Raw genomic sequence first — 27,821 nt, forward strand, 5'->3', positions numbered from 1 at the left:
TTTATAGGCTGTGGAAAGAAAAGGTACTTGAGATTGAACACAGAGAGGAAAAATGGTATTCAGCCAGCTGGTAATCTCTGAAAATGTCCATACTTTGGAGCAGTTACTGCGGGAAAAAGCCAGGAGATTTCCTCAGGCTCAGTAGTCAAATCTCTGAGTAATTTTTTGTGTTAGTTTCTCCTCTTTTGAAATCCACAATTGTCCTAAGAATCAGCAAGATAAAGTCTGGAGAATTGGTTTGGCAGAGGTGTAGGCAGGATCAGTCCTCCTCTCCAGGGCAGCAGCACTCCACAGAGCTGCCCCAGGAGCACATTTAGGCTGCAGCAGTCTGTGCAATGCATCAGAAATGCTGTGGGAGTGAGGAGGGCTCCAGTCCTACAGTAATTGTCAGCTCTGACCTCCAGTAACCTTGGCCTTCTGCACTGAGCACCCACTCTTATTTTATCTCAAGTATCAGGATATTCGGTGCTTATATTAATTCCCAGCTCCTGAATTCAGGTGAAATGTGAAAAAATACAACTCTTCTAGCAAATATTTAACAGCAAAATTCCGGCTTTGGGAGTATGCTGAGGTACCCAAAATGCACTCTAGGCTTCAAAACACAGAAAATGCTTTGAAAGAAACCCAAAAATTGATAAATTTCAGGGCAATTTCATGAATGCTTTCAGTGGTTGGCAGGGAGGGAGAGTGGGTGTCAGGGTGTGTCCAGGACTCTCAGAAAAAAGGCTCTGGTAAATACCCCGAAAGCAAATTAATCTTGTATCATAACAATCAATTCAGAAAAGCAGGAGAACAATTCAAATATTATCAAAATAAATGTCTTTCCTACTCCATAGACTCCAGATATGGAGCTAATGCTGCCAGTTCATGGCACTCACTGTTTTTAGGGGCTGGGACAGCAGAAGCACTGGGGGCTGTTTGGTGTTTTCAATTGTATCTCCACTAATTGCTAAAACCAGATTGCTCCACTTCATTAGGCATGAACAGAAGGGCAGTTGCTTTTCCTGGGCCCGAGGGTGAGGAGGTTGAAGGGTGAGGGCTGGAGGAGCTCTGGGCTGGCAGCAGTGCCATGTCCCTGGACTCCTGGGGACGCCGCAGGCCTGGATCCCCTCGGGTGCTGCCCCCACCCCTGCCAGGGCATTCTCAGCAGGCACTGCAGATTCCAGCTATTCCTCTTCCTTGCTTTTTCCTCGCTGCTTAGTAGTCTCCTCATGGTGACAACAAAATGTCTGTTTTCCAGGAACCCATTTGAGCTTTATGGATTGGCCATGGTAGGCACTTCAGCCCTCCATAAAGCACGCTGACACGCTCTCTGGTGTATTCCCAGCTCAACTGAAAAATTGATCAAAGCTGATAGAGTTACAGGGCCCCGTGTCCCTCTACAATCTGTTGTTGTGCTGCTCAGCCCTTACAGAGGCAGCAAAGCCAAACACTGTGAAAACCCTGTCTGAAGAACGCACCTCCATCCTGCCCTTGGCTTTGCCCCCCGGCCTGAGGAGGATGATGTGCAGGATGTGTCCCCCCTCCTCCCCCAGTTCTCCTGGAGCCAAACTCCCTCTGGCATTGTGGGCATCCCCAAAATGCAGCAGGGAGTGCCAGCAGGGTCCTGTCCTGCCAGGAGGCACTGACACCATGTGCAAGGTGCCCAGGCCTGGCACATTCTCACCCCAGTGAGGGTGTGGCCTCATGTGCCTCCTGTGTCCCCTGTCCCATGGGCTCAGGCAGCAGCTCTTAGCAGAGACAGCTTAAATGACAGGAAATTTTAGCAAAGTCATTAATGTGCACATAGGTCTGCTGGAGGAGATGGGATATCACACAGCAGAGTAGCTGCCAGTTTCTACCACAAGACCTCATCAAAGTCTTTTTCCTTTTCCTCACTGTCTCCCAAAAGCTCTTGCTTTTGCTCAGAGAATATCAGTCCCTTGAAGCAAAGGCTGTGCCTCATTTCACCCCAAAATCTCCTGGATTCTGGGAGGGCAGCCAGGTGTTGGGTGCACTGTCTCTCCCCTTTAGTGCCCCAGTCCTACAGAAACTCTTCCTCCTTCTGTTTATTAATTACAGTTTGATTTCTGCTGGAAGGCCAACTGAACACTGCATAGCAAATCCAATACCTGATCCAAAGAGCTTCCAAATGAGGGGTTAGGTGGGACACAAAGGATGTTAAGATACCTGACAAGGGATCAGAAGTGGATGAGATAACAGAGGAGCCAAGGCACCTGTCTCCAGTCTGAAATGTGCAAGCAGAGCCAAAATGCTCCTCACATGCTGTAAAGGGCCCCCAGTCCCATACACTGCCAAATTCAGTTTGATGAGCTGATCAATAAAGGTGCACAGACAAATGCCAGGACAGGACACACAGGGAAGGAATGCTGCCATGGGAGGGCACAAGGCTCTGTGCTGCCTTTGAGTCACACAGCAACAGCAAAAAGGGAGATGTTAGGCTTTTCAGCTCTTTGGAGTCATAGTATCACTGAATTGTTTTGGTTGGAAAAAACCCTTTAAGATCATCAAGTCCAACAGCTAACCCAGCAGTGCCAAGGGCACCACTAAACCATGTCCCCAAATGTCACATCTTTTAATGTCTCCAGGGATGGTGACTTACAGCCTCCAACAGCTTTATTTAAATATGGCCTTTAAGTTATGCCAAAATATTATCATCTGTTTTTATCAGACAAAAAAAAAAAAAAGTACAGTAATGACTAGTTTCAGTATAGGGAACAAAGAGGTAATTCAAAGAGGTAATTTTACAATTGTCAGTGTTCATGTGGATAGATATACTAGATATTCAAGAAAAAAAATGGGGTTATTTCACTGCAAGCATCAAGCACAGACAACCTTCTTTCACCTTGCAAAGTGCTGGATGTTTAGTTTCTGAGCTGTGTGCTGTTGTAACACACCTCAGCAGTTTATTTATGTTCATCTGAATACTGACAAAAATAAAAGGATCTTCTCAGCATTGTTTGTTCTGTTCCCCTGCCATTCCCTCCAATTTCTGATGGGCTTCTCCCCATGTCCTGCAGTCTGCACAGATCCAGTGGGGGTGGACACTGTATCTGCAGCAGAGAGCAGAGCCATCCCTGCAGGCTCCCTGTCCCTGTCGTGGGGTGCCCTTGGCAACAGAGGGGTGCAGGATCAGCCCCAGCACCCCTTGGAGGCAGCTCCAGCTAAGGAGGTAAAGGTGGGCAGCATGAACCCTGGCCAACATTAAACTGCTTAATGTCTTTTCAGACAAGGATGCTATTTAAGTCACCATTACAGCTGCTGTAATTTTTATTGCACAAAGTCCTTCATGGCCACCGAGGTGATGACAGGTCCTGATGGCCCCAGCTCCCCCCTCTATCCTTGCTCTCTCATGTGGCTACAGAATCTCATTTCCTTTCCCCCAAGCCAGATTTCAACCAGTTACCCCTGAAAGAGTCTGATTGCTGAGGCAGGGGGTGACCCACAGCTCCAGGCAGGTGTGAGAAGGAACAAAGGACCAGCACCAAGCATTTCATTAACCTCAATGTGTCAAGACCAACAACTGCTTCAAAAATCCCAGGAAACAAAAGCAAATGAAGCAGCTCTGGTGAAATCTGGACCTCTCTGAGCTGAGCCACACTCCGTGGCTTGTGCCGTCATGCTCACCCTGGCCCAGCCCCTGCAGTCCATGCTGCAGATCTCGTGTTTGCCCCCCTGGAGTGGACATTTCCCTCGAAGTGAATGTCCTTGATTGCTTGCACGCACATATTCCCCAGGGTGTGTGTCCTAAACAACATTGCAGAGGCATCTGGAGGTATCTCCTGCAGCTTTTATGCTTTTCTAAGAGTGAGAAGGGAAGAAGCTTGGCCTGCTCTGGCACACTCCCATCTGCAGGATTTAGTGGGATTCTGAGCTGTTAGCAAACCTAACCCAGACCTAAGGTTTTCATCTCTTTTCCCTCCTCTCCTCACATGGTATAGATGTGAGAGCTTTCCTAAAGCAACAAAGATACTTTTGATCTTGATTACTAGCATCAGCTACAGGGAGAAAATTAGAATTCAGGATTTGTTACCAACACTTCAATTATTCAGTGTTATCAAGTTGTCACCAGGCCTTTAATTATTTTTCAGTTTATATCTAATTTCCCACACTATGATTGCTTTAGCAATGTTAAGGTAGATCTGCAACTGTAATGGGAAATGTCCAAGTCCTTTATGATGCTGGGGACTGGAAATGACAACGTCAATAAAATTCACACATCTCCTGTGTCACAAGCCCTCATCAATATAGTGTTGATCTGCAGTTGACATGCTATTTAATTATGCTCTTTTGGTACCCATAAACACTTAATAATATATTCAAAGTGAGTAAACAGGATATAACACTGACTGTGATTCTGCATCTATTTAAAGATTGGGCATGAGACCATAAAGTCTCGCTTTCAAAGCTTTTCAGTATTTGCCTTTGCTTTTTGGACACTGGGAACATCATTCTGTGCAGGGTATGTGCACCCAAGCCATTGGTGTGTACAGCCAAGACAGGGGTTGTACTGCAGAGATTCACAGAGGATTCAGCAGTGATTAGCACCAATTATGGAGATAGTTATCACTGTGTGCAGAGATCATTTGTTTTAACACACCAGGCAATTTTGACTCATCAAAACATTATGCAAAGAAGGAAGCTGATTACAATGATAGAACTGGTGCAGAAGCTCTCACAGACCTCACCAGAGCCAGCAAGGAGGCGATTTGCCAAATTTCTCACCCAGCCCAGGGTATGAAAACAGTGGGATTATTACACCTGCTGTGGATTCCTATGCAGGGGAGGCCCTGAGGAGCTCTTCCTGCTGCTGTGCAATCAGTAATACTGGATCTCTGAGGGAAGATACAAAACAGCTGTTTTTTCCCCCAAAAGGCTGCCAGCAGTCAGGGCCCTCTGACGTGCAGGAGACTGAGGAGACAGCAGGTGAGCAGCCTGTTAAATCAAACCTCCCTTAGCACCCATCCCCAGATGTCCTTCACCAGGCCCAGGACTCCCAGGAAAATGGGATTGTACACAATCAGGTCTATAACCCTGATGCACAGCAAAATTAGGAGCTTGTGTCCAACCCTGCCCCATTTTACATCGTGTCTGAGCATCCTGAAGCTAAAACACAGTGAGAAAACCTTGAACAGCTCAGCACAACCTAGCCTGGGTTGTCCCAGTCACGATTTCCTCCTTCAGCTGGTGTTTAGGTGTGTGGGAGGTCCACCATGTGCCCACTGCTGCTCAAATACTGTTTGCCATAATTTGCTTTCTGTCCAATGACACTTCTTGCCCAGAACTAATTAGCAGATGTAGGAGGTCATCTTTCTAACCAGCACCTCCATTCCCAGCCTCCAGCACCTTCTGCAAATAAGTTTTACACATTTGAGATTCAAATTCATGTTGGATCACCAGTGCTGATCTCCCTGAGATGGGGAAGGGAGCGTTGTGAACACGGTGCCCAAGTGCTCAAGATCATTTTATACTCTTCCTCCCTCCACTAACTGAGTTAATGCCACACACAGCTGGGAGGGCATTTAGCTCTCCAAAAGCCCCATGATGCTCTGAAGATGTATCAATCTGGCATCTTGACTCCCCCCCAACAAAACCTCACAGATGTGGATGATTAGCGCCGGAACCAGAACTAACTTCTCAGAAAATTGTACTTATTGCAGGACAAATTGAGTCTGCTCTGGAAGAGGCCAGAATAATTGCTCAGGGGAGCATGGGGCTTATCCAGCAGTTAATTTATTATTTGTACCTGCCCAGAGCCAGGATGGAAACAGCAGGAAAGGCAGCAGCAAACAAGGTACAAACTCCAGTATCTCAAAACCAATTTTCTCACTTAAAGGCTTATTGCCATCACTGCAAGGGGTCAAAACATCTTTACAAGCCCTCGTGGGTGGCAAAATAGAGGAGGGACAAGCTTTATCCTGTAGTTTGTGGTAGGCTGTACAGACTTGGATGCAATTCATGTTGCATTTTGGGCTTTGCCACATCTTTGCATGCAACAAAAAGTCAGAGTTAAGAGAGGAAATGGATTTTAAGTCAGGGCAGACCCCACTTTCATGACAGTGCCAGGTTAAGTCAGCCAGCACCCACCAGCAGCAGCCGTGGCTGGTCTTGCCATGTGTCAGGAGTGATGCTTTAGGAAGAAATAGAAGGTTGGGAGAGCTGTTAAAACCCAGCAGCACCACACGTGGTGCAGACTCTGAGCTCTGCCATTGTCGTGGTGGTGCTGCTCACAGCAGGGCTGACTTCCCTGCCTGCTCCTGAGCACATCCCTTTTTGCTGCTCTCAGTACAACTCCTCCAGGAGCTGGGGCTCCTCCACAGCTGCTTGGGATGGCCCCACAGTGGCCAGTGGCCACTGGCTGCTTTGTGATCCCCGCTGTGCTTGTGAGCCCCAGGAGGTTGCTCTCACCCCACCTCATCCCATAGCCATGGAGTGCTGAGACATTCCATGGTGCCAGGGCTTCACCTCTTCATCTCTGGAAGATGTGGGAAGTCAATTTAAAAAAAAAACAACAAAACAAACCAATAACTGAGCCATTCATCAGGGCACACAAACAAGCTCAGGCACTCAGGCCCTGTGTGACGTCCAGCCTGGCCTCGAGGCAAAGCAGAGCTGCTCTTACCTTTAACAGCCCTGACAAATTGGAATAGGATGTGTCTCTATTGAATGTGGATATTTCCCCACTGCTTTTTCTTGTAGTCTTGACTGGCGCAGGGAATCACCATGAATCTTCATTTGCTTTGCTGCATTCACACTGGGTTTAAATTCTTAACACTAAATCCCCACGGCAGGGGGTTGGAACTCAATGATTGTTAAGGTCCTTTCCAATACAAACCACTCTGTGATTCTGTGATTCTGTGAAATAGACACTATTTTGGCTAATGATCCTCAAGATCTGAATACATTAGCTCTGTCAGATCTATTATTGCTTAATACTTATACAGAATTTAATTATTTATTAATGAGGAGCAGTAAGAATGCTGCCAACTCTCTCATTCCCATGAAATGGAATGCAGAACTGCCAGGTGAGTGGGGCAATAGCCAGGGATAATAAGCACAGGGAGGCCTCAGAGCAGATTAGGACACTGTGGTTGGGGCATTTGCTGCTGTGGATGTCCAAGGATCTTTCCTGTGTGACTCTTTTTCATTTCAGTTGAGAGAGTGTGTTAGTTAAAATAATCTTGGGCAGGTTCATATTTTTTCTGTGCCATTACACAGCCATTTTTGCTAAAGGAAGCAATAATTAACCTGTTTGTCCCCCTTGTATTTGTAGATAGGGAAGACATTGTAATTTTTCTATTCCTTAAAAGTGAATACTTCCCACATGGAAATGCAGTTTTCGTAACATGAGCATGTTTGACTCAGCAAGGGCACTTGCATTGCACCCTATTAGCACAGCCTCCTTCCACCAGCTCCCAAATGGAACAAAAGGAAAAGCGATATGAATTCATGGAATGCAGCATTCAGAAAAAAACTAGAGAAATAGAATAATGAACCCAGCCACACAAACCACCCCATGGCCCTCATCACCGGCTGCAGCACAGGAGGGCCACTCCAGACAGCACGAACATGAAGTGCTGCCCTGTGTGTGCAAGGAGGGTTTCTCTGCCTCACCCCCTGCTCGGAGAGTAGCTGGATGTATCCACAAGGAATGGGAAAGTTCGCATCTCAGCAACAGCTCTGTGCATGAGGAGTGATTCAGCACATGACAGCTAAGGGGAGGCAACACTTCCAGGGCTGTCACAGAATCACTGAGCTTGGAAAAGACCTCCAAGATCATCAAGTCCTGCTGCCAGCCCAACCCCAGCATGTTCACCACTAAACCATAAACCCAGGTGTCACATCCAAACACCTTTTGAATATTTCCAGAGATGGTGACCCCACCACTTCCCTGCACAGTCTGTTCCAATGCCAGCCACTCTTCCCTTGAAGACATTTTTCCTGATACCTAATCTAAACCTTCCATTCCTTGGACATTCCTTGTCCTTGGGCTACAGGAATGAGAAAGGATTTCACCTCCCTATAATTCTTTTTTATAGTAGGAGAGTGTCAGTTTGTTGTCTTGGTAGCAGGAGGAAATATCCCAGCCAGGCATTTTTCTGTCTCAAGGGGTGATTCAGGAGGGACACATCAGCTGTGGCAGCTGGGCTGTCCCTGTCCTGCTGAGGGGACAAGCAGGGCTGGTGGCTCCAGCCCTGCCTGCACCCGCAGCCCACCCTCACAGGGATTGCCCAGGAGGGGGCTGAGGGGCCCAGCACAGCTCTGCAAGGGACCCACCATTTCCTCCTCTGCTCATCTGCAGATTCTCCCCTTCCCTGCCTTGGCTTTTCAATCTCCCCAGGGTATTTTCTGCTCCCAAGCTGGTGCTCATCCCTGGGCATGGAGAAATGGGTGATGTGGGGAGCTGCTGACACAGTGAGGGTCTCACTAACACATGTGAACCCATTGCCTTCACAAGAGAACCCAGATGTTTCCCCTCGCTCCTGCTGGCAGAGCCACCCTGGGCCAGCAGAGGAACTGAAACCAGCCAAGGCCTGCTCTCAGCTGGGCAGCAAATGCCTCCTCAGGAGAGCAGGACAGGATGGACTTCACACCATCACCGGTGTGAAATTGGTCATTTGGTGAAGTAATTTGGGTGCATGGCCCCACATCCACGGCCAGACAACACCAACACATCACCCTGCCTATGGCACTGCGATAAATGGAGCTGTCAGGTCAGAGCTCACCCATCCATTCTCATTCAAGCACCTAGTTAATATTCACCGTGGTACAGGGGGACATCTTTACATGGGGAAAAACACAAATGCTCTCCCAAAATGACTCAAGGGCAATAAAGAATAAATAGTCTTTAAACCTGTATAAGGGATGCTGAAGTCACAAACAAGGCATAAAATAATATGGAGGTGGAAAGTGGTTTTTCCTTATTAAGCTTATCAAAGTAAAACTAGGCTGGTGAGCTTGCTCTATCAAGCAAATGGATGTGGCAAAAAAAAGGAAATGAAAATTCTGATCCATATTCATTGTTTCAGTGTCAGCAAGGGAGAAAAGCTCTATTTTAATTTTATTTTTTTTTTTTTTTTTTGCCTTAGAAAGCTGATCTGAAGCTTTACCTAAAAAAAAGGTAAGAAAAGCTGATAAGAAAATGAAAGATAATTAATAGAAACAGCAGATGGTGTCTAATATTAAACAAAATGTGAAACACAGAACATGCTTGACTACACCAAGCCACAGATCCAGGCACTGACAGCATCTTAATAGGGATTTCTTTCCCAAAGCTCCCAGCACTGGCCCAGCATCACTGCTGTCCCTGCCCCATGGCTGGCAGCAGGGCTTATCTTTCAACACAATAGATTTTTCTTTCCTGTTTAAATTAGATTTTAACACAGCCCTGAAGGCAGTGCCCAAACAGTCACACCCATGGAACTGCTGCACCTATGAAATAAAGCCAGGCTGATTCCAGGTTAAGAAGTTTGTGCCTTGAGCAGCAGAAGCTTACAGGAGGACCAGTGACAGAATAGAATAGACTGGAGAAGTCCTTTAAGATCATCAACTCCAACCTCTCCTGCAGCAGTAGCCATGTCCCTAAGTGCCACATCTACATGGCCTTTAAAACACCTCCAGGAATGGCACTCCAGCACTGCCCTGGGCAGTCTGTTCTATGCTTGACCACTCTTTTGGTGAAGAGATTTTCCCTGACATCCAACCCAAACCTCTTCTGGTGCATCTTGAGGCCATTTCCTCTTGTCACTTGCTGCCCAGAGAGCCACCTGGCTCCAGCCTCCTGTCAGGGAGTTCTAGAGAGTGAGAAGGACTCCCCTGAGCCTCCTGTATGTATTTTTCATTTCTAGAGACTTACAAATTAACACATTTCTCTCTGCAAAACAACAGGACAGACAAGTTTCAAGTCATTCCCACATGGTGCAGCTGAGCCTCAGGAGGGAGCTGGTCCTACAGCCAGCACTGCATCCCCTGTGCTCTGGGCTGCAATATTCTCCATTTCACTGCAAATTTCACAGCATTTGGTTTCCACCACCCACCCTGCCTCCCCCAAAATCCACTTCCTAGGTTCACCTGATTAGGTGAGATAGGCACTTCTCCGGTTTTTGATTTTCAGAGACTTTAGAAGAGGTCCAGGAAAATCACTGCAGATGGCAGCCCTTCATTTCTAAATCGTGCTCTGCTGGTACATCAAAAATACCACACAACTCTGCAATATTGAAGAAGTCTGTTGGTTTCTGTTGTTGGTTTTAGGGGTTTTTTTGGTCAATGGTGATTCATGTTGCATGCAGAGTGACAAAGAAATGGGAGTTTGATCTCTCTGGCCTTTCTACAGCCCACTGAGGGCAATGAACAGATCTATTCTTTCCCCAACATCTGTCTTCAGTCCCACAGGTTCACCAGCAGATTTTTATGCACATAATCTACTCCTGCAGAAAACACAGAATTACTGGAGAGCAGTTTATGTAAATATACTCTCTCCTCAGAAGAGAACAGTGTTTCTAATGACAAATTGAGGGAAATCTCACTTGGCATGAAGCAAATAAAGTAGTAAATATTTCAAGTTACCTCTCTGCAGCAATGGAGACTGCATTTAAAATTAATTGCTGTGGATCTGCCATATCATAAAAAGAAACAGAGTGACAACACCACTGTGATGTGACACATCTGCATTACAGCTTTTCATCTCAATTCTGTCTTCAACAGGCTCCATCAGCTGCTTGAATTTGGTATATGAAGTGATATTTCCAGCCCATCTCCACTGGAGAAGCAGCAATCTCCTGATGTTTCCCAGCAATGAGAAACCTGGCTGAATGTCACTGCTGTCACTGCCGAGCAGCTGTCAGGCAGGGGGCACAGCTTACAGAGATGTATGTGTCTGATGCTCCTCTGCTCAGCCCATCAGGCACAGCCCCTTGCAATACAAACCAGAGCCAGGACAGTACTGAGTTATAAAAGCCCATTTTCTCTGCTCCAGGACTGTCAGACACTGGGAGATGAAGTGGTTTACCCAGTTAAAAAGGTGGTGTGGGGCCATTAGAGGAAGCAAGTAGATTGCCCTGGTATGACCTGGCTCTGCTGTGACTCTCCCTGGCAGCCCCTCAGCATGTTTGTCACTGGGAGGGATGGCTCATACACACTGACAAGGTTCCAGCAAATGTCCTTCTTCCATCTCTCAAAACAAACACTTCACTGGTGCTTCAGCTGTGCTACAACACCCACAAGTTCTGTGTAGTGTATGCTGGAAGAAAAGCCCTCTGTCACAGTGGAATCCCTTCTCCAAAGTCCTGCTTTCAATTGCTTGCAGGACAAGGCTTCTGTTTCATCAGAGGAAAGATTTAAAACATCTGCTATTAACAGGAAAAACACAGATGTCAACTGACACAAATGCTTTTCTCAAAGCACGGATGACCATGAATTAAATCTCTGTTGCATCCCATCAGTGAAATAATCCCAGATTCCCATCCTCAGGAACACCCCAAGTACTTCACTTAGATAAATTTGGATATACCTGGTGTTCCCAGTGCACACAAGCCAAGAAGCTCAATCCTTTCACTACAGAAGAGCAGCCACAGATGATATTTCTCAAGGAACATTTTTATCTTTCACTGGTCTGACCTGTCAATTTCTGGGATGTTCATCTCTAATCCAGTCTCTGAGCTAAATTAACTTGTAATGTAGAAACCAAACACAAATTGCGTAATTAAATCGCTTAATTTGCCACATGAGGTGTTTCAGGATCAATGCACTCATATTCACAAAGCTCAGTGAAAGTGGAAAAGGAGTCTACCTCTAAGGAGCCCCTAAGGAGGCAGCAGATAACAATATATGAATGGTCTGATCATCTCTAAATGAAGTCAGTAAGATTGTTTACTGATTTCAGATCAGGTACATCCCTCCTCTGCCACCTCAGTTATGGGTTTGCCTGATGCTACAACAGTGCCAGAGAAGCAGCACCAACTCTATTCCTGCTAAACCTGAGCTCCAGAACAGTTACCAAAGGTTATTTGCCGTGGAGAGAGGAAATGTCACATCATTCCTTGGCCCAATCCTGCTGCTGCACTCATCTGCTCAGACACTGCTGCAAGAAAAGATACTTGAAGCCTGCTCACATGGGGTAGGAGCCAGACTGCACCCAAAAAATAGAAAATTATGAATGCCATGTTCCTCATCTGCAAAATGAATGCTGGGTGCTCCACTTCACCCACGTGCTGTTGAAAGATTACTCACTGTTACTATGTCTGAGGAGTTTTTTCCAAATGTCATGCTGATGTGTGACAACCCCAACATTCATAACGTGCAGGTGAACTTCCATGAAGCAGAGGAGAATGGTAACACTTCTTCTTCTTGGAAGAAACTGAATCTGATTTTCATTCCATCAAAACATCTCTTCACAGACAGGATAAATCCCATAAATTGCTTTAATCCGTGTGTCTGCCTACAGCCCACTATGATTGTAACAAAACATGTAATCAAAGCAAATGTACATAATTACCAATGTCTGCAAATATGGGGGTTTAGGTTATTTTCTCAGACATTCCATATGTTACCATTTTACCACTGGTTTACATTTAAAAATATGAATAAACTCTATTAGATTGTGGGATGAAAGGGCACACATTAAAAATTCACACAGAAAGCATCCCCGTTGCCGAGATTGCTGTTTTAAGTATTCACTCAAATCTACTCCTCTCTCCCTAAATGTAAATATAACCAGATCACAAAGCGTGGCTAAGTAATAACCTGTTCCAAGGCAGAGTGGGGTCCCTTGCTATCAGATTTCACAGCAGGACACTTCTTTCATTTCTGCCAGGCAGGAACAAGGAATGGCTGTGCACGGTTCCATTTATCCAGCGGCAGTTCATGCCAACGCCTCGGGTTTTTTCACTCTCATGTTTCTAGTCCTGGTTATCCTGATGGGTCAAACAGATTTCTCTAAGGCAGCCCCACAGCTGTACAACTTCCTCAAGCAGTAAGAACCGTGTGACACATCCCACCCCATCCCTGCAGCTGCACCTGGCAGAAAAGGCCAGGAGGAATTACCTGGGACTTCCTTCATCTTCCACGTCTGACAGAAGCAGGAGGCACAGCCCGTCACGAGCACTGGGGATCAGGTGGTGTGACATCTCAATAGCTTAATGGCATGGCTGGTGGCACAAGTCATGTCAGCAGCCAAGTGACAGGAAAAGAGTCACCTGCCGGGTCGTGGCTCCGGGAATCAAGGAGCACATCCATATGGATGGCACGTAACAGCCTGGGCTCAGATAGATCCTCACAAAGGTGATATAAATCAAGCTCCTGTCCAGGACAGGTGCGTGTCACAGCTGTAAGACGAGGAAGTTCATTCATTTAAATTACACTTTAAACCAGACAGAACCATAATCTGTCCTGAGGCATGTTAATACATCAGGTAGCCTGATCCATCTTTCAGAAAGTCCTGAGTGAGGGAATTTTTTTCCACACTATGACCTCCCAACTGGGAACAAGACTTAAAATTATATTTAAATTACGTTTCTCCTTCCACTCACAAGTGCAAATTACATTATACATTTAGAAAAAAATACAACCAGAGGGCTGGAACACCTCTGCTATGGAGAAAGGCTAAAAGAATTGGGGTTGCCCAGGCTGAAGAAGAGATGGCTCCAGGCAGACTTGGGAGCCCCTTCCAGTGCCTAAAGGGACTCCAAGGGAGCTGGACAGGGACTTTGGACAGAGGCATGGAGTGATAGGACAAGGGAGAATGGCTTTGAAGAAGGTAAATTTAGATTAGGTATCAGGAAGAAATTCTTCACCCACAGAAGTTTTCACTCACAATCACATAACACATACATGTGCTGATGGGATGCCTGAGCTTGGAGTAGAAAAATTCCTTCCTGAGGGATCAAGACCTCTGTTCCATCTTCAGAAGGGGACAGCACCAGCCCCAGATACTTCAGCAAAAAGTCTAGAAATCCCAAATAGGCAAGAATTGGGAGTAATCCTTCTCCATGTCATGACTCATTTTGGACAATGAAAGGCAGGAATTGAATCCAGTGCTCCCAGAGGAGGCTGGGAATCCCCCCCAGCAGGATATCCTGGGCTCTTACAAAGCGTAATAACCTTGGCATCTGGCTAGGCAACCGACTCCTGGCTTTGCACTGCATTTGCTGCATTCTCAGCCTCATGGACGCTGCAGGGCCTCTGGTTCAATTTCACAGCTTAATTCAATCCCAAATTATCAAATACATGCAATTACCTTGTGACATTTGAATCACCATGCTGTCCAAGCTGGACGAGGAGCAGACACGGATTCCCGTACGCGCCGGCAGACGGTGCACAGCCAGCAGCCTCCCACAGCAGCAGCCCCACGAGCCTTCCTTGCTGGTTTATTTTATTTTATTTTACCAAGTCAAACAGGTGCACTCATTTCCTGGGCATTTCTGAACAACTCCCTAAAGGGCACCACTGAACTGCCACAGCTCTGCAGCAGATTGTGCCTCATCCCCATGCACCAACCCCGTGCCCACAGCTCTGCAAGCAGCGCTCAGCCCCAGCGGGAACCGTGGCCAGTCCCTCCTGGCCAGAGGGTGCACTAGTGGGGACATGGAGTGGGACAGGGGCACCAGACTGCACCACACCCCCAGATCCATCTCCTCAATATGAACACACTTTGCAGTGTTCCACCTGGAGCTTCTCACCTGCCCCACGTCTCCTGCACCGGACACGGAACGATTGAGTCACTGAACAGTTTGGGTCACAAGGGAACTTAAAGGTCTGCCCTCCTGCTGTGGGCAGGGACACCTTCCACTGTCCCAGGCTGCTCCAAACCCCATCCAGCCTGGCCTTGAACACTTCCAGGGGCAGCCACAGCCTCTGGAAAACCCGTGCCAAGTCCTCACCACCCTGATATCTCATCTAAACCTGCCCTGCTTGAAGCCATTCCCTCTTGTCCTGTCACTCCGTGTCTCTGTCCAAAGTCCCTCTCCAGCTCTCTTGGAGCCCCTTTAAGCACTGGCAGGAGCTCTGAGCTCTCCCCAGAGCCTTTTCTTCATCACAGTTTGGATTGTAATTTACCCTGATGCTGAGGGCAATGACCACATGCTCCAGCTGTCATTTTTGCTGTTATTACACCAACTTTCCCACTCCAATGCCTTGCTGAACAGCATACTTAACTGAGCTTATTCCTTCATTATTCAGAGTGCCACTCTGCTGACATGGTATCCCACAGACAAAATATATTAAGATCTGTCAGTGTTGCTCCTAATAGCACCAGATCATTATTCCCTTTATAATTCTTCCTCTGTAGATGTTACTCAATGGTACAGGGCGCTGCTGAAAAAAGATTTAGGACCCCAATGTTACCAGGAAACACCTGGAAAGATCCTGCTTTATATTCTATAAGCAGTTATAGCTCTAAGGTGGAAAGCAGGGCCAGCAGAACAACTTCAGGTCCAGAAACACTTGAGACAATTTCCCCTCACAATCCCATCAGCCTTTCTTTGTAATGAGGCAAGAGAAAAGCACACTCCAGACCCTGCCTTAGTGGCACAATGCCATCCCAATTCCATGCTGCAGGAGCAATGCTGAGTGGGTAGGATTCCGACCTAGGGAAGGAAACCTATCTACAATTCCATAATTTTTAAAATAAAACCGTAACATTCAAACCAGTTCACAAAACAGTGAATAGCAACATGACCAGATGAGAAATGCCTCCTGCCCCAGCCATACTCATCTGTTGTGATGATTCAGGTACCTTTGGGTGGAGAAGGACCACACAGGTGCTGGGCTGGTAACAGTTCTTCTTTTTCTCTTCTGATTATTGGAATCAACAGCAGCATTGAGTTAAAAATAAGACCAAGAATTCTCCAGAGCTGCAATTATTCTCTCTACTGGTACTTGTCTGTACTCTTTCTCTCACTAATCACTGCAGCACAAAATAATGCCAGAGGAGTATGAAATCCAAGGCCAATCTCAGACTCAGTAAATGACTAATAATACAAGTTGTTTACACACATTTAATTCAACATACCAGAAGCAATTTTCTCACTCTCTTTAGCATTTTATTTGCTTATAAATACAAGTCAATACCACAAGATGGCACTTTCTTACTTGCAACACACACTATTATAAACACTTACCCTCTTCAAATGTTCCCAGAATTTTACATGTAACTTCTCAGTGGTTCTGAAACATTTAAAAAAGCAAGACCTTCTACAAACTGCATTTGTGTTTGATGTATATTAAATGAGGTCAGGTAATTAAATTCAAAAAAAGGAATTTATAAATATTTCAGATAAGAAAATTTAAATACAAAAGCAGAGTTTGTTTTAATTAAACTGAATAACAATTTAAATTTGCCATAATGTATCTACATGGTTTAATTTAATTTAAAATCCTTTTTAAACAATCAAATCCTCTAGCCACTCATCAAAACACCTATCTACTCAGCTCTTTAGAAAATATTCTTGGTTAAGAAACCACCTATGCGTTTTCATTACAATCCTTATTCTGTCCTGTAGGTGGAAATGAAGCAAAATCATATTCCAGACTAGAAAACAGGATAAGAAGGAAGAAACTTTAAAAAACCTGGTAACTTCAGACACTTCAACTCATTCTTCCTTGCATTTCTCAAAATACATGATCTGGTTTTAAAGTCTTTGAACGAAATGTAAACACTAGAAAACTCATTGTTGAAGTATGTGAAGAATAAAGAACCCTGCACTAATATAGTGCATAATGATGCTGTGTCAAACTTGTCATTTACAGTAAATGTCACAATTTCCTTGGGATTGTCATGCCTTTTTATTTTAACGAATTCCTTTTGATGTCTGTAGATTCTCTCTTTTCTTGTTATTCCCATTGTTCAATAGGAAGGGATGTAGTTTCTGGTCTCTTCAGAAAAGTTTCATGAGATTCAAGTTTTTTATTCCACTTTTTTTTAATAAAGAGGTGGCAAAATTTTCAGCTTGCAATACTTCTGTTCTGCCCAGGATATTATACATCAGGAGATTCCTCAAAAAACTGAGAAGTCAGAGAGTTCCAAAAAAGAAAGCAGTTAAGGCAGTCGATGTCTACATTTGGATTTCTTGTTTATGTTACATATCAATGTCTCCATCATAGGCCAGGGTTAGAGGCTTCTGCTGTGGTGGAGGGCTTTGATGCTGCTTTGTTTTTTTGCTGCAAGAAAAGCATTTCAGAAGACAAAATTACAAACTGTAACAAGCTCAGAAACATCATCAATCCCCAAACTTCAATTTAAAAAATCAACTTTCCATGGTGGCCATTGAATGCTGTAACTGGGTGACACCACATGGCCCCTCTGGTGCTCTCATGTGTGTGGTATGGACAGAGCCTGTCAGAAAGGGGCAGCCAGCTGTGCTCCCCATCTGCAGAGGAAATAAAGCACATTCATCTCCTGTCTCTTCTCACAGCTGACAAAACAAGGAACACCTCACAGAAAAATTGGAACTTGAGCTGTCTGGGAGTGGGATATTCTCATTTTTCTTTGGCATGGTATTGAAGCAACAATAATTATTATTGAGAAATGCATTTCCTCAGCATGATGGAGAAGTGTGTAATGTTATTTAAAAAATCCTCTGTATCCTCTGCTGTGAAGCCACAGAGAAATGGAGCTACATGGCTTGGAAAATAAGGGAGCTGCAGTTCCTAAGCTGTTATTTGAGCTTTTAACTGAAGAGAGAAAGCCTAAGAGAGTGAAAGGGAATAAACTGTTGGATGAAAGCGGGCAGTGATGCTGTCAGGCGGGGCTGTGACTCTCTGGTTGCCTGCCCTGATTGGTGAGGGCTTGGGCCAGATTGCACCATGAATGTTTGTAAAGTCAGGCCAAATCCTGGGAATTGCAGGACACCTGGATGCTTCCCACTTCTCCCTTTCTGTCCTCCCAGAGGCACCAATGGCAGTGCCTTTCCAAATACTCAAAGCAGGGAGAGCAAGGCGAGCTCTGTCAGGCCAGGCTCAGCTCCCCTGCCTGGAGGAGAGCAAACACCCCTCACCCCCAGTAAAACCCAGAAGCCCCTGGAATAAAGGTGCAGACCTGGTACCCTGTCCTTAACAATGGCTGTTAAGAGCAGCTTTAGACACAGGCCTGATGTATTCACTGCAAAAATCTATTTAGGGATTTTCTGAGCTGTAGCGAACAGCCAAAAAACCACAATTAACACCAAGAGACCCAATCTCCCATGAACTCTCATGCCATCTCTGAATCCATTTATCTTCCTGGCATGCACAGCCCTGGCAGCAGCAAGCTCACAAGGTAATAATGCACTATGTGAAAAATAATACCTTTTGTTTATTTTAAATGACCATTTAATCAGATGCCTCCTACTTCTTTTATTGTGGGAGATAAAAATTCCATAGCACCCTTTTCTCCCCCATTTATGATTTCATAGATCTCTATTGTATTCCCACATCAAACATTATTTTTCAATTGAATGTCCCTATTCTATTTAGTCCTTCCTTGAGCAGAAGCCAGCTCCTTGTTCCAATCACTCTCCTTGCCTTTCTTCAGTTTTACTTCATCTTTTTTTTGAAGAATACAATCAAACCCCTTTCTAATCCCAGCAGAAGTCTGAATAAATATAAGGGCCTATTGATAACCAAAAATAATTCTTTCCCTGCATGGCCACCAAACTTCTTCACAATAATGGCTGTTAACATTTACAATTTGGAGAGTTTTAATTACTCCGAGGTAGGGGCCAAACAAAGGCACTTAGGTAATCGAACCTCCATCCTATCCTGAAGCCTTGAGCATTAAATGCCTGCAATGCAGAGCTGTGATGTATTTTGGATTGTTTAAATAAACACAAACTAGCTTTTATTTAAGGACAGAATACCTGCCATACTCACCACATCAGGTAGGATGTAAAAATCAGGAAAACAATGATGAGGAACCCTCCAGCTGATACTCCATATACCCATATCTTCAGTTTGCCATCTGTTGGAAGATGAGGAAAAAGGACAGAGGTAGAAGAGGAAAGAATAAAAAACTTTATTCTAAAACACACAAAGTTTTAAGAGAACAACTGAAGAGAAATTAGTATCATCACTGATGGGGAGCACAGCAGGGATTGCCTGGGAGTAATTCACAAACCCCATGTTTTTGATAGCGAGGAAGATTTCTGAAAAAAATCCCTAATTTTACAGACAAGATTTTAATGGAAAGGGGCAGAGGAACAGGATAACTGGGGAACATTCCTTCCAGAGCCCAGTGGCTGCTCTGGCAGAGGCAGTTCAGTGCTGAGCTGATCCAGACACAGGCAACACCTGATGTGTTTAGCTGAGGGCTGAGAAGGGCTGGGGTTGTTCTCCATAAACACTTGGAGGTCAGTTGGGGTAAACACCAGCAAGCACGAGTGGAAAAGCTGCTTAGAACTGGGAAACACTTGGCCAACAAATGGGAATAAATTCAGCTTAGAATAAAAACAAGAACAGGCTTTTTAAAAGTAAGAGGGATAAAGCTGGGAAGAGCTCTCTGGTTGGGCCACAGGAGCAGCAGACAAAACTGGCTTTAAGAGAAGGTAAGGCTGTGGGTTGGGCTGTAGTGACCCAGGACACCTGCAGGAACCCCTCCATGCACACATGGGCTTGAGTCTCTTCAAACATTCCCTTGTCTCAGAACACTTCATTTGGACAGGTCCTTTATTACAAGCTTTGCATTACTAATAACAGCAATTTTTGAAAGATCAGTATTTCTGTTCCTTGCTCTGTTTCTGGCAGGACAGCTTTCCTTGTAGGGAGCAGGTTTGGTACTTTTCCACACAGCAGCAGTCTGAGCTGATTCACATCAACAGAGCTGCAAATACACACTGGAGGCAGGAACAGGAACCTGTGCCGTGCCCACAGACACAGTTTGACAGAGGCCATTTCAAATTCCGTCAAGTGAGAGGGACAATCACTGAGCCTGGTTTTCATTTTATGTTTGAATGACAAATTTTTTCACAGGGAAACACATTTAATCAGATCCCATTCTTTCTCGTTTTTCTTCCAGGCTTTGTGGAAAGGCTGAGTACCTCTCACAGATTTTTTTCTGCTCCTCAAAATATCTCCCATGTGGGAAGAGCTCTGTTCATCAGGTCTGGCTTGGTTTGTTTGAGTTATTTTGCTGAAGTCTAGGTATGAAATTTGTTGCCCTCTCATCTGGAGATGGCCAAGAAATATTTAGCAATCCTGCAAAGGGACTGTCGCAGCCCCATAAAGGCGTCACAGCGTGTCTGCTACAAAGGCAGCTCTGCTCTCCATCCCCAGCAGAAAGGCACTGGACCATGTCATCTGACAATGCTATTTAAATTGCCTCTCAAGTTGAAGAAAAGTTTCTGTACCTGAACTCTGGCCTCTCAGAGTGTCGTTAAGAGAGGAAAAGAGCCTGATTTGAAATCAGTTCTGTGCACTCCTGTAGAGCGTTTAGAAGAACAAAAACATCAGCCTCATTAAATCAAAATAAAATTAGTGTTCCAAACTGTAAATGGGAAGGGAAACCACAGATTAGCTGGAGAAGGCATAAGTACTTTCACTGACCAGCCAATGTCAAGGACTGTGGTGCTGCAGGGTATTAAATGCCATCCAAACAGGCAGCCCTCACCACAGACCTGCTATCAACAGCAGAACGGGGAGGTTACAGTGGTTTGCTGGCTCAGCCAGCAGTAACCACTGCAAATCCCCAGACCAGTGAGCCTGAGAGCCTCTTTGAGGGGAGCAATTACAAATTTTGTTGTGAAGTTAGACAAAGGAGAGTGATTTGAAGAGCACCAGCCTTGAGCTGGGGTCGGAAGAGCATGTACAGATTGAAGAGGTAACTGCAGGATGCCACAGGGTTGGTGATACACTTAGCACACATGGAGCACCTTTATTCCTTGCCCATATCTTGTTTCTGTAACATTTCTGCCCTAAAATTAAGCAACACCACATTCTGTAAAAGTGTCTCAGTCACTATTTCTGTTGCAGACCTTGGGTGAGAGTTGGCTCACAGGTGCTGCACTGAGGTAAAGCCCTCCAGAAGCTTTTAGTGCTGCAGACTCAAATGCTGATTTAAAAAAAGAGGACTGCAGCATCCACCTACACCTCCTCCCTTTTTCTAACCCCTTAAAAGTACCAGCCAAAAAGGTGACACCCAAGTAAGACAATCTACAGAGGGCCAGGGATGTTGACAAAAAGGCAATTAACCCCAAACCGGTGACTCAAACTGCTGGTGAACTGTGTGGGTGAACTGGATGAAGGGTTTGATCAAAAAGCAGCCAGATTTAAAAGGTTTTGGACTGAGCGCTATGAGCCCAGAGACTGTCAATGCAAAGGTTAACCACTGTCTGCAAATCAAATATGTAAATGTAACATTCAAAGTGTGATCACATATATCAGACAGAATTATGGCTCCCTGAATCCCCTAACAGAACCTTTCACTACATGTTTTCTAAAGTCTCGTGTTCATTAGGAACTAATTGCAAACAAATGCAATGTCAGGTACCTGAAGAGGGGGGGGGAAACTGCACTGCCAGTATTTTATAACACGAGAACAGATGCATTTCAGTAAAACCTGATGTACTTGAGCCATTTGTTTCCAATTTTTAAAGTCCTATTTGCATTTCAGAAATTTGTTTTGAATTAACTCATCTTTAAACGAACAATCAAAATGAGAATCCTATATTAGAGTAATGTTCCAGTCTGGGCACATGCACTCTGTGGTACCAGCTGGGAAAGATTTTATGCTGTGGATGTCAAAGATCCACCTGGGATGAGCTGCTTGGGCACAGAAGCTTGTCTGCCTTTGTGGGACACCTTTAATGCTGTAACTTCAACCCTCAAGACTAAACTGTACACTTTCTACCCTTTTCATATATTTTTGAAATACGGCAAGAAGCAACCAACGTTTTTTTTAATGAAATCTTAAGCACTTTCTGCTCTGAAACTTCTGAAGCGCTAGTGATCAATACCTTTCCTAGTCCAAACATATTACTTCCAGAAACATCATCAGATAATAGTTCTAAACATGCCCCCAAATCACATATGAGCACATTTTTGCAGAATATTATTGCTTCATTCTGTCTTTGCTATCTCTCAACAGAAGAGATTGTGATTCCTCTGCACAGACACAAAGGCATGAAAGACAGCACACGAGCTGGAAACTGGGAGGTCGCTCTGCAGCTCCCAGACACAATCTCTGATGTGATCATCTACAAAGCTTGTACCCTTCTTCTACAGAAACCTTCTAAAGACAATCTATTCCATTCATATTTAAGTTTTTCACCTGGATTAAAAGGCTGAATAGACCATCCTTTGAAAATGTCATGCATTTTGGAGTTGACAGGTTTATTTTTTCCGGCAATGGTCTTAACATCAGCTTTCTTATCTTCTAAACCTGGTATCTTCACACAGTAATCCAGGAACCCATTTGATCTCATTACTTCTGTATATCCCCGCTCACAGCCGCAGACTCCTCTCTGGGAGATAAAAGGGAATTCAGCATTAAACCAAGCAGTGCCCTCTCACAGAACAGTGCACACTGTCGGGAAAGCTTGAACAAACTTCACCTGCACACACAAATTCACCACCACCAAACCAAAGCAGCCAGGAACTGGTGCCCACAAGCCCATTTCAGTTCAAAAACCCCAAATATATTTGAGGAATTGGCTGAAAAAGAGTCATTAATTACAGAGAAGTCCAACATATAAACATTTTCACCCCAACAGGCTTAACAACATGAATCTGTGGCAAACTCCGCTTGTCAGTAACAATTTTCCCACTGACCCTGCTGGGCAATAGAACAGACAAACCAAAACCAAACCCTCCTTACATGTTTCCACTCCAAAATTTCATAGCTTTCTTATAACCAAATATCCATTACCCTGGATCAGATTAAGCAGTATCTTCAAGAGTTTATTTGGAAGTCTGTGGTTTGCTAAATACATACTCAGTTTTCTGGATTTCTATTTTAAAATGGCTTTTTAACATTGTTTTCTTTGCTGATTGTCTTGCATCTATAATGTCTGAGGGTCTGACACCCTTGATCCAAACATGTGATTGATGCTCCTTTATCTACTCTTTTACAGAAGTTTTAAACAGTCCCTTTTCTAAAGAACAGTGAAACAGCACTCAACTAAAATTAAACCAAGAGGTGTAATTTGAAAATTAAAGCCAAAATCCCTCCACAGAACAAACCCAAACTTGCAACACCTCATAAATACTCCATCACTCGCTTGTGCAGGTTCACGGTTTCCTTTCAGGATGAAATTCCCACAACATCCTCAAGGTGGTACCACGGACAAACAAAACTATTTTCTAAGTCCCGGAATGCAATCTAATTGATTAAATCTCACAGAGTTGATTTCCCAGCCCTGTTCTGCAGAGAGCAGTTACCTGTGTGCAGTAGGAGAAGGGTTTTCTGCACGCCGGGCTGCAGTGCCGGACTTCGGCAGGTTTCGTCCGAAGAGAACACCCTCCTGGAAAAGAAAATACTGAGTGCCTTCAAGAGCATCTTTCAGAATGTTTTTGCCTTAGATCACCACAGTGGAAGAAGTGCTTGCCTGCTTATTTTATATAGTTAAATACTAGTCTATTAAGCATATTAGCATAATATCTGTAGGCATCGCATTAATTAATTTGCCTTAACAAGGCAGGGAATTATTATCATACCCATCTTGTTAATGGAGAACAGAGATATACAGATTTAAGCAATTTGCCACTGGCCACATAGGAAGTTGGGGACAGAATCTGGAATTAGATGCAGATCCTCTGTGTCCTCATTAATGGCTTATCTACATAAAAAGACATAATCCACATAACGCCCTTGCCCATCCTCACTTGGGAAAGCCTGTGCTTCTATAGGAATAAAAACATGTTAATGAGTTCTTAAATACTTGGCAACCTTTGAACATAAGACTTCTGTTATTATCCTAACTAGTCATTATAAATAGAACTAGACATGAACATCTGCATTTTTGTTTCCACTCTCTCCTCCTTTACCCTGTGCATATTGGAAGAGATCCCGTGGATATGCAGCCCTACTGCCTTTGTCAATCTCTCACGGAGCTTCAAAGTTCTGACCATAAATTTCCCTTTTCATCCTGCACAGGCTGAATTTGTAGGTCACGACAACAGCAGGAATCTCACAGCTTGAGTGATTTGAGACTCCTGTGTTTTGAAAAGGAGGTACAGAAGATGGGGTCTCTACCACGCGTGTGATGTTCTCTTCTGCTCTTCACAGCCACAGAAAGGTTGAACTTAGGGCTGTACAAGCCAGCCCTTTAGTATGTGTGCACTCATTTCTTCCCATGACCAGCGTACAGTAAGGGCAATTAGCCCAAATACTCCAAACACATGTGTGAAGCTGAGCGAACAGCAAGGCTGGTGAACTCCCACCTGTCTTTCCTACACAGAGATCCAAACTGAAATTCTGGAAGAGCAAGGAAAGATGCCTCTGAGCAACAGATGCAGAAGCAGGAAAGCCTCTGTGGAGCCATTTCACTCACAAGGGTGAGACCATTTGAGGACATACCTGTGACATTCATTCCATCCGAGCGCTGGCACCACACCGTGCGCACGTTGTCTCGCCAAGGGCTGGTTTGCCACAGGTAATCGTAACACTTCCCTCCTGTAACATCAGCACCAGTTACTCTTCACGCCTTGCTACAAACCCACAACAAATTCCTGACGGGCAGGAAGCAGTGCTGAGGCCCAGCTACCTGAGCAAGGCCGTGTTTCCATCTCCTGTCCGGAGCAGCTCTCACGGTTCTCTGCAGACTGGACGATGAAGGCCCTGGACCGAGACTGACGCCCGGTTGTCTCAAAGCTCCTGCCACTGATGCAGGTGAGCTCACAGGAGCTCCACTCTGACCACTCTGTCAGGTGGCAGTCACCTGCATGTTGAAACAAGAAATCACAGGTTTTCCAAAAGAATTAGCCTTAAAGGGTAAGGCTAACCTAAGCATAAACAGCTTTAATAGTGAAATACCTCTAGGATATCTCTCAGTAGTACACAATATTTGGATTTTCTGCTTCATGGGGTATCTCATTTTCTCAAAAAACAAAGGAAGACTTTTTCAGGTGGTCTAGAAACAGCAGACAGAGCATTTACCTGATCTGCTGAAGCACAGACTTGTACTACAAGTGCTGAAGAGTATTCAGAACTAGAGGAGCATGTCCACCTCAGACAGCTACCACAGGCAGAAAATTCACTTTCAAAGCCTTTACCTGGGCAAGGCACAGAGCAGGGTAACTGCAGCACACTTTCTTTCGATGGTAGCTCACCACATAATGCATTTTCTACTGGTTTGGATGTAGCAGAAACTGATGCATCATGCACTACACACGTGAGGTTGCGGACTTGCAATCCATCTCCACACTGTCCACCCTACAGGACGATGAAAGGGAACAGAGGCACACATCAGTGACATTAGCACAGGACAGAAGAAACACAGCTGATTCTATAGGAAGTCTTCAAAGACACAAATGTGGTCTGCAACAGTACCCCCAGTTATGTGAAGACAGATGGAGATTTCCTCTGTACACCTCTCTACAGAAGCTTGGAGACTGGGGCAGGGCCACACATGAAAGTGTGTCACTATCAAAGGTGTGGAAGAGGATACATTCATAAAGGATTAATACCATCTTTGAGGTCTGCCCCTCATGCCTTTTACTCAAATAAATGAATTTACTGATTCTTCATTAATGCCAAGTTAGATGAGCACAGACATTCTGGGTTTCTCTTAAGAAGCCAAGAGCAGGGCTTGTCCATAAAGGAACAGGCATTTCTTCTACCCTCCTCTGATGATACAGCCCAAGAAGAGCACTCACATGATTTAAACCCTGTGAACAGCAAAAATCCTTTCTTATCCTTACTGCACTGTGGGCTGTCTGTGTCATGTTCTAAAGGGAGTGACCAGATCTGGAGCACACAGAGATCACCATGTCACACACTCTACCAAAACACCAACCCAAATCAGCCATCACCTGTCAGCACTAAACCTCATCTGAACAAGAAAAAGGAGGCTCCATCTGAACCATTCCATGCTCATCATCCCAGGCATACACCAAACTACTGAAGATGACAGCCTTTAGTGGAAAATCAATATTCCTTGGCTAAAGATATGATCAAGGGCTGAGGATGCTCTGAGAGATGAAGCACTGAGGCTGTTTCTAGAGGGTGGAATTGTTTCATTCTCATCAGATGAAAAGCTGTGATGCTGTTGAGGTGCCTCATGTCTGCATGACGCCTTATGAACGCGCGCCTGAAGCCTCGTGGAAACGGCACTTTAGAAAAATTCAGTAAACAAAACTCGAGAAGAGGGAAGAAACATTGCCTTTATATAACCAAGGGAAATGCTCCTTTGGATTTCTTGGCAGTGGATTCTTTTAAAATAATGGACTTCATCTGCAGAACAGAATGGCTCCTACGGAGTGCATTCATCCAGCAGCAGGCTTGCTAGCAGGAATCTCGAGAACGCCTCTCCTGCACACACCTGGCAGCTCTTGCATTCTCTCCCTCCCTTCTGCTGCAGATCCACAATAAAATGGAAGTAAAAGCACAACTAGCAGGGTTTAGAGCACCTGCTAATCTAAAGCATCTAAGAAGTATTAGTGTAGATTTACTATATGCATCCAGATTTCAAGCTTTTAATACAGTGTTTCACTTTAGTCAGTGTGCAACTTGCTGCTCTAAATTACTGTTTCACTGCTGAAACTTCTGTTGTGGTCTGAGATTAATGGTGTGTGAAAAACTCGTGCAGCTGTCCACTGGGTTAGAGTGCTTAGAAATGGCTGGTGGGAACAGAAGATGAAGGGAGAATACTCCTGGGGGAAATGGGCATTAATCAAACTGCAGTATTTCCAGTTCAAAGTGACTCAAAGAATGCTTAAATGACTGCAGAAGACAAGAAGAGTTTTCCAAAATATATTTCTTCTACAAACAGTATATAATTACTTATATGTATATCAATATATAAATAATATGAAAAATACTGAGAAATAAATAGGTCAAAACAGTAAGTTTTTTCAGTGCAACAGTTTCCACTATAATAGGCCACAGACAACACTTTTCATTTTTTTATCGCACTATATTGGAGCTACACTCATATTTTGTAATGTCTGGAATAAAAAAAAACCCAACCAAACCTATGAATTCTCAGAACAATCCCAAAGAGAAAGATTTGCTTTTTAACAGTGGCTCCCACTTGCTTGCTTTCTTTCAAGATCAGCAATGGGTTTTTACAATCAACTGAACACACTTAAAATGTCACCCTGTCACTTACAGTAGGAGATGCTTTTTGGTATATTTGAAAAGGTCTTAAGCAATGCAGGAGCACTGCATTAACTTCCTTATCATCTTCAAAATTATTCATGTCCCCAGAATTATACATTTGAAGATCTAATTAGTAGGTGTGGAACCAAAGGAAGTTTGTGCCAGCAATGGCACACTGAGGATGCAGAGAATAGCTGCTAATCAGAGAACTGCCAAGGAAACCATCACATATTCAAAACTCAGGGGATCAATTATTTGTTGAAAATGCTCTTCTTTGGAAGGTGTGATCCTCTGAGGTTTGCCTAGAACCTGGATTTGCCCCTTGAGTCATGATCTCCTTGCTGGAAATATGTGGGAATTTGACTTCCACAAGGGATTCCTGCCATTTGCCTGCAAAAATTCCTACTACATGCCACGCTGGTTTTCCTAAATACAGGATTGATGTGCCCCTCCACCAGCACCTGCATGGAGCCTCCACCTCTCTCCCTGCTCCCTGATGGGGAAATCAGAAGCTTTACACCTCCTGTGTCAGTCAGGAATCTCTGGAATTCAGTAACTCACTAATATAAGGCAGCATCTCCACGAGCCTTCTCTCACA

At 44.6% G+C, this 27,821-nt stretch overlaps 1 protein-coding gene across 1 annotated transcript in view; it reads right to left on the minus strand.

Annotated features, from left to right (window-relative positions):
* Positions 1–16,401: 16,401 nt before the first annotated feature.
* The window catches only part of THSD7B (thrombospondin type 1 domain containing 7B), a 297,680-nt gene continuing 286,260 nt past the window's right edge, over positions 16,402–27,821 (minus strand). Inside the window, exons 23-29 of the mRNA XM_005519602.2 lie at positions 25,177–25,336; positions 24,669–24,842; positions 24,482–24,577; positions 23,344–23,426; positions 22,235–22,427; positions 18,844–18,931; positions 16,402–17,154 (exon numbers count right to left, since the gene is read on the minus strand). Of these exons, the coding sequence (XP_005519659.2) occupies positions 17,073–17,154; positions 18,844–18,931; positions 22,235–22,427; positions 23,344–23,426; positions 24,482–24,577; positions 24,669–24,842; positions 25,177–25,336 (876 nt within the window). The 3' untranslated portion in view covers positions 16,402–17,072. The remainder of the gene's footprint in view (positions 17,155–18,843; positions 18,932–22,234; positions 22,428–23,343; positions 23,427–24,481; positions 24,578–24,668; positions 24,843–25,176; positions 25,337–27,821) is intronic.

This window comes from Pseudopodoces humilis, chromosome 8 (assembly GCF_049639895.1).
Source record: "Pseudopodoces humilis isolate 2021_Gansu_Grassland_sample_001 chromosome 8, ASM4963989v1, whole genome shotgun sequence".
Classification (NCBI taxonomy): domain Eukaryota; kingdom Metazoa; phylum Chordata; class Aves; order Passeriformes; family Paridae; genus Pseudopodoces; species Pseudopodoces humilis.